The 7,490-nt window shown below is 38.0% G+C and overlaps 1 protein-coding gene across 2 annotated transcripts in view; it reads right to left on the bottom strand.

The window, feature by feature from the left end:
- The window catches only part of Epha3 (EPH receptor A3), a 291,595-nt gene extending 284,649 nt beyond the window's left edge, over window positions 1–6,946 (bottom strand). The window contains exon 1 of one of the 2 annotated variants that reach the window (XM_050149030.1): window positions 6,784–6,946. In XM_050149030.1, coding sequence (XP_050004987.1) covers window positions 6,784–6,871 — 88 coding nt within the window. In that variant the 5' untranslated portion in view covers window positions 6,872–6,946. Of the gene's footprint in view, window positions 1–6,161; window positions 6,196–6,783 lie in introns of those variants that run through there. The other variant, XM_050149032.1, reaches the window with a different exon arrangement.
- Between the last annotated feature and the right edge of the window lie 544 nt (window positions 6,947–7,490).

Raw genomic sequence — 7,490 nt, 5'->3', positions numbered from 1 at the left:
AAAATGAAATAAAAAAAAAAAAAAAAAAAAAAAAAGCCCTACGGCAGCCCCGAGGCTGCAGGCAGAGGGCGCGCGTTCGTTGTTTGCTAGCCAGTTTTGGCTTGAAAAGGCCGGAGTTGTGTTCAGGCGCTCCTCTCAGGCTGTAGCCAGTACAGGTGACTGTGCAGCCAGAAACGCAGGCTGTGGAAGGCAGGGTGCCCAGGGCCGCCAGCATCCCTCCACCGCGCCACGGTCATCCGGGCTCCGCGCTGCGCTCCAGACGCAGTTCTTCGCGGCGGATTGAGGGGAAATTGCGTGAAGAGTTCCCTGGCCCCGGAGGGCTTGCAGCTGGCTGTTTCACACCCTGCCTGGGTTTTAATGATGAGCGCTTCCAGTGAGAAAACAGTGAATGGGGCTCGGGAGGGAAGCGCCTGACTTCCTTGACTCCACTGGTCTCCACTACAAGCAGCCGGGGCTTAAGACGCCCTGGCGTGGGTGTGGTGGCAGCCAAGGGTGCTTGATTCCTTTGTGGCCAATCTTTACAGCCATTCCCTGTAAAGTGCCATAATGCTAAACGTTTACTAGGACCCACAGTTTTAGAACTTAATCAATAGTGCATTATCAAATGTAGGCAAAGTAATGCAGAGAAAAAGAGGCTCAGAAGCCTCCTCCTCTGGCCACCCCTGCCCCTGATGAAGACTGCTCACAGCAGTTTGTTTGTACAGTGCTGCGATTTGTTTCCCCCCTCCTTCCTCACCTATTATTCTCAGTTCACCATGTTGGTTTGGATTATGTGGATTTTCACCCTTTGCTTTGACTAGAACAGCAGGACGTGGTTTAGAAAATGAAGGGGTGTGAGGGGGGTGCACATTCATGGCTTCCAGTTTAATAATGTCACTTCAAGTTTGAAGCTTTATTTGCTGAACTGGTTTTGATTCCATACACCCTCCACGTGCATGAGGCCAGGCTTTCAACAGGGAAAGCAGACTTTGGCTCAGACTCTTAAAACTTTCCTGGACAAGGCTTTGCTTCTGGAGAAGAAAAAAAAAATTAAGAGTAAGTGTGTAAACTCGAGAGGAGAAATAAACAAAGCGGCATACCCATTTTTTTGAACTGTAGGTTTAAGGAATTTCATAAAAAATTGATTACCCCGATGATGTAAGCGACAAATATCGTTTAAGCAAAACATTCATGTATTATCATTGGCTTTAGAACCTCTGTTCTCTCCTCTTGATCTTTCTAATCAACTTCTTATTTTCTTTTCACTTGCATAGACATTCTTTATAGGGAACTACCTTCTTAAAATGTAATTCAAAGAAAAAATGTTGGAAGAAACATAAAATTGCTGATGCTTATATTTTTCCTGGGGTGGGGGTGGGGCAGATATCTGCTAAGTTCAAACAACTGCCTAGTAGTGGACAGCCGCGAGCAGACCTGCAGAGTTTGATCAAGAGCACACAAGAATCCTGTCCTTTGAATACAAGAGCAATGGCTTCCAAGAGTGATGGATTCATGGTTTGGAGACTGTTGTATTTTATTAAAATCACAGCACTGTTTTTATTTTAAAGTCATTATGACAGGATCGCCGAAGATTTTTTTTTTATTTATTACCTTTTTTATTTTTTGAGGAATAAATATTTTATTCCAGCTTTATATATACCTGGAAGAATAATTTAACAAAGGCTTCACACCAATCAACTCTTTATTTGAAAAATGTGTGAAAAGCTACTTGCACACTTGCTAGAAGCCCCTTACTGACCCTCAGTGGTGATAAAATCCAGATCTCTTAAAACAACCAAAGAGAGACACCGAATCTGCTCTCAATCTCGCTCAAGCAAGAATTGAAAGAGCAAAGTTTATTGAATACTTTTCTGACAAATGTGTAGGTTAAAAAGTAAAGTTGGAGATCGTGACAAAAAAGAAAAAAAAACTCTCATAGAAGTTAGCATTCTTCCAAGAAATACATATTTCTCTGTACATCTAGTGTTTATGCCAAACAAAACCATTGGAAAATGACTCAAATCAAAGGTAGCCCACATCACAGATCTCTAAGTAAGTTCTGTCTGTAAGAACTTATCGGGTTTTGATGATTTGTGGAAAGTTTTATTAATACTTTCTTGAAGATTTTATGACTTGGAAAATGTAACTTTCAAGAACATTTCTGCTGCTTCCATTCCCATTCAAGTCACTAAATCAAAAATATTGTAGAAATAAGCTTTGCCTTAAAAATCCTTTGCATATGTAACTGATTATTTGATATTTAAAAGCTGTGTATATTTTATTTCAGAAAAATTTTCAACATTCCCCTAAGAAATTGAACATTCAGAAATATTTATAAGGAAGAAATACTTTTAAATAGTATTAAAAGTAATTTGACCATTAAAGAATATACAGAAATTTCAATATTCAAAAGGGGGTAAAACACACTCAAGATAAAGAATTCTACTAAATATTTACTTAAATCCAAATAATTAATAATCAAGTTAAAACTACTACATTTTATAAAAACAAGGTACCAACCATGATGACATTCAAGTAACAGAAAACTTTATGTGAAACTTTATCAAGTTAGTAAACACTGGTAAATACCTTTAAATTATGTTTTTATTTAACACTTTGCTTTAAGAATGAGTGGGTATTGGTTTCAATTTTTAATGAAAACTTTTGATTTCTCCTAATTCATGGAGAAGATATGTTTCTGTATAGTATATCCACGACTTAAAATGGCAATGGTATTTTCTGCAATTTTCATTTTATACGTCTAGTCAATTCTGACTTAGAAACATAACTTTTTACTTCAAGTGGAAAAGAAAATTGTATGCATCATAGAATTAATAGAAAAAAATGATTTCAAAGCCATGGTAAGGCTTTTTTGTATGTCTAAATCCACTATACTTGCTAGAATGCTTAGTATTTTAAAAACATTGCTAATTTTTCACTTCTGACAAGAACTGGTGTCAAAATGAGGTGAGTATGGTCTTAAAGGGAATATTTCCTCACTTGAATTTAATGGTATCAGTACTATTCTTTAGGAAGATATTGATTCAAAATGAATTAATTTCATGATCAATTTTGAGAGGTTACAAGAACTTTCTTTTTTGGCACAATCATAATATTATCATAGCAATTCAGATTGTCAGTAAAAGCTTAAACAAATTTGCTGATAATCCTGTTAATGACCTAGGTCAAGTGTTAACTGTTGTGGGTTATAAAACAGTGAAATTAAGGTTTCTCCTACCTCCAGGCAAACACCACAGTTATAACTATTGGGGGTGGGTGGAGGGGCAAGCTATTAGGCGAACTATTAAATTACAGAAATGTATAATGCATTCAATTATTTAGTCTAGCATGAAGAAATGCTATTAAAAGCAAATGTAAGCCTTCTTTGAAAAAAAAAAAGCCCATAAAGATGACATGATAGCTTAGCTCTTTGTTAATGTTTCAATCACAGGGAGTTTTTATTTGAGTGTGAGAGTATATAGACATTGAAGGTAATATCGGCTCTGAGTAACGTTTACAAAGAATACATTTATTATTTAAATATTTATTGTGTCAAAGTTTGCCTACTAATCTAAGAAAAGTATATGGCATACATCTGCAAGTTTTACTTCTAGTCTTCAAACACTCACATAATGGTATCTTATACTTAGCAGAGATTTCATAGACAGTGCTATAGCCACCCAGAACAGGGTATCCCAATGAGAAGGATGTAGGTATGTAGACAGAATTTTACTGAACTTTACTTTAAAAACTCTCATTTTCAGTGTAAAGAGTGCGTGGTTAAATGTGAATCCAATTTGTGAGGACTGTTGGATGGAAAATATTGCATATAATATTGAATAAACTGTGCATTCTGCTTCAGACTGCTACAAATATTTGTGAATAAAGAGTACTTCATGCAGTTCTAAAGTTGGCTGAACTAATAAAGGTCAATCACTTTTCTCTGTATCAAGTTTTAGCTTCTTTCCAACCTTACTGCTCACCATTCTGAGTCCCTGGAAGATGGAAACAGAGTAAGCATACAGAACAAGCATAGGATCTATCCTGATAAAAGCCAGTGCAGTTCTAATTTTGCTTTGAAAAGGAAGTGATTTCCCACTCGAAGTCTCTTGTGCCATGTGAGTGGAAAGAACTGATCACGGTTAGCAAAGTCTTTACTAACTTCTGTGTAGGTCTTCAGGCCAGGTTTTAAATGGTCCTCCAAATCACGCATCTCTAGTAACATTCAGAAGACCAGGGAGAGAAAGTGGAAGCTGGAATTACTTTCTTAAAAGCATGTTAGAAAGTCACTTTAATTAACGGATGGGTTGGAAAATTCACATCAAACTCAAGTTATTTCTTTACTTTAGATGCATGGAATTTCAGTAGTTTTATTTAGTGATCTCAATTTTTGTTTAAGCTCTCATAAAGACAAGTTCCTTAACAATCAGCTCAATTGCCTGGTTTTGTTCTACCATTTCCATCATGTTTAATTCCATGATAGGAGAATGTATTCTAGTAGTAAAATCGATGAGCTGTAGTAAAATTTTTGTAGTATTAAAACATAGTTTTCAGCATACTATTTTAAGCATAATCTATCCTCTCAGGTATCTTCAGTCTTCAAAATGAACTGGTTCAATTTATCTTAGCTCTACCTATGAACCCAGATTACTTTGTTAGGGGAATTGCATAGACATTGTGGCACAGATTTGGAATTTTCCCTCTCCATAGGACTCAATTGCTAAGAGCCAAGCATGTGAATAAATATTTAAAGTATCATTGAAGTATTATCTAACTGAAACTATTGATCATAACTTTTGTTTTAAAGCCATAGCAGCCTCATAAAGAAAACGAGACAGTAGCCATATAATACTGTCTGAAAGACTAATCCTGTGAACAATAGACACATAAAAACTTTCGCAGAAGCAAATTAAATAATATTTTATGAGTATTTTACCAATATATATGTATATTGTTAATTTGTACCTGACTATTGACATACATTATGCAATCATACATACATAAATGTGGTTTAAAGGCAATTAAGATTTAATTATACTTATTTAATTAAATTAATATGCATTGTTTTTGTATGAGTGTGAATAAGGTTAAGGGTATTATTTTTTTCCAATTTAAATAAAGCTTAAATTGATATACAAGTATAATTTCATCTGGATCCTGTTCATCACTAAGTCAGTCAGATCATTGTGTGGATAGTTTATATGCATTCCATTTTGAAAGATACAACTCATCAAAACAATGTGGCAGTTATATTGTTTTCTAGTAATTATTGGTGATTTCATATATTTGGAAAAATAGTTGAAAACTCTTTAGCATGTTGTGTTACTCATAATCATATGATGGCTCATGCCTATTTTCTTCATGAAGAACGGCAAAGCATTCATTACTTTCAAATGAATATTTTAATTTGTGTTACCAAAACAGTTATTTGAGCAAAAGATGATTTTCCCCGTCACCGCGATGAAAATAAAATTTATGTTTTTAAAAATCAGACAAAACTAATAAAATCTGCTAAATTAATAAAGACAGTCAAGGCACTAGGAGAGAAAATTAAACCGTCCCATTAACAGTAAAAGTAGGTCATCAAACACTTGAAGCAGTCTTTGTGCAGACTGTGCTTACACTTTTTCACATGGACGTAAAAACAATGCATATAAAACATTGCTCTACAAAATATTTTTAAGTGAGTCTTGTACACCTACTGTGCTTCCTGCCCATCAGCTGCTCTCTATTGTTAACTTGTTCAATTAAATTCTAAATGTTCAAAATCATTAGGAGGAAAACAAAGTTGTACGTGTTGCTGCAATGCAATCAATTGAATCAATCTGAAAAGTTACGTTTTAAGAGTTTGTATTCACAAACCATTAGTACCAGATCGTGAAAAGTCCACAGAAATGGGTGATGCGTCTGCTCCGTCCACACAAAAAAAAAAAAAAAAAAAACAAATATCCTCAATATTAGGCTTACACTTTGAACCACTGAAAAGCCAGGGATGCCCGTTACACGGACAATAATTAATCCAACATCAAGGAAATGCCGTTAGCTGCCCATGAGCGGTCTTTCTAATTTGCTATTCAGTTATTTACTGTATCCGCCCAGGAGCTATTCATCAATCAATCACTAAACGCCTTCTGCTATTTGTCCAAAAGTCCTTCATTTAGAAGAAGCCAGCTTAAACTCACTTATATCCGTGCAAACATCCCTGCTGTTGATGTGGCATGCATATGCTGCCCATGGAACCTGTATCGCTGAGCACAGCGTCGCCCGGCGGGATCCACATCACTTCAGTAAGGCGGTTGTTGTAACATAAACATATGCACACACGCGCGCACACACACGGATCCAAAGAGCCCCTTTCCCTGCAGTCCATTCATAAATGCCAAAATCTCTAAGTAGGAGCAACCTGTCATTATCTTTAAAACACACGGCGGGGTCTAAAGAGATGACTAGCCTTTTCTTTGAAACTTCTCAGAAGACCACATGGTCATAATTAGAAAATAAAATGCCGCCTTGGCTATTTGGCAATTAACAGAGTGGGTTGTAAAAGAACGGAGGGTTTTCTTTCTTTCTGCTTCAAATTGGTAAACGTGGTAATCGCTTGAGTGGCTATCAGATTAAAAACAGATTTTTTTTTTTTTCTGACGGTTTCCACAATCCCAAATCATTTCCCCCCAAAGTATATTGGGACCGCTACTGGGCAAAGACCATCTTTCGCTGCCTCTGGATCTGAAGGCACCTCGTGGGGGCAGAGCGGGTGCAGGGGCTGCGGGCTCCGTTCCGGGGCAGCGCGGGTACCTGGCTTACCTTCGTTGGAAGGCTGTGGGCTCAGTTCCCCGGAGCAGCTGAGGACGCAGCAGATGAGCAAGACGAGGATGGAGAGGTGACAATCCATGTTGCTGGTGCACCGGGCAGCGAGAGGAGCATATCTCCACGAAGCATGCCACTGATGTGAGGGGGAGAGCTCTGATTGCTGGAGAAGTTACCATGCTCCGCTCGCAGTCTGATGTCAAGTTTGACACTGGAGATAAGGAGGAGTCTGGCTGCCTTTCCGCGAACCCCGCTCTGGGACTTCGCTGGGTCCTAGTGCCGTCGGAAACGGACGCTGAAGAAGAGCAGGGCAGCCTGTGGCTGGCAGGCAGATTCCGTGCACCCAGTTGCGGAGGAAGGCAGTGGGTCGGAAGCCGAGGGTCTTGCCAATGGGTCGCGGAGGCTAGGATTTGTCCTGGGACAGCGATAGAGAGTCGTGGGAGCCATCCCGTTTTCACTGAAAGGCAGCTAGTTGTTTGCTATGCTTATCATTTGTCCGCTTAGGAAAGAAGAGCCCAGATAGAGGTACTGTGAGTTGAAAAGAAACTAACGTTCAAAAAAAGAACCCAGCAGTATTACTTTAAAAACGGGAGGTATTCGTTTAATGTTTATATAACGACAAAGACCATTGCAATTATCACTTTACTGTGTTCAGTGTAATCACACTTCTCTTCGTGGTTCAGCAAGACGAAAGTAGACATCCT

The sequence above is a fragment of the Alexandromys fortis genome, unplaced genomic scaffold, assembly GCF_014885135.2.
Source record: "Alexandromys fortis isolate MF-2015 unplaced genomic scaffold, M_Fortis_MF-2015_v1.1 scaffold_4, whole genome shotgun sequence".
In the NCBI taxonomy this organism is placed as follows: domain Eukaryota; kingdom Metazoa; phylum Chordata; class Mammalia; order Rodentia; family Cricetidae; genus Alexandromys; species Alexandromys fortis.
Note: the sequence above shows the minus strand (reverse complement) of the source record. Positions and strands in the feature narration are given on the sequence as shown.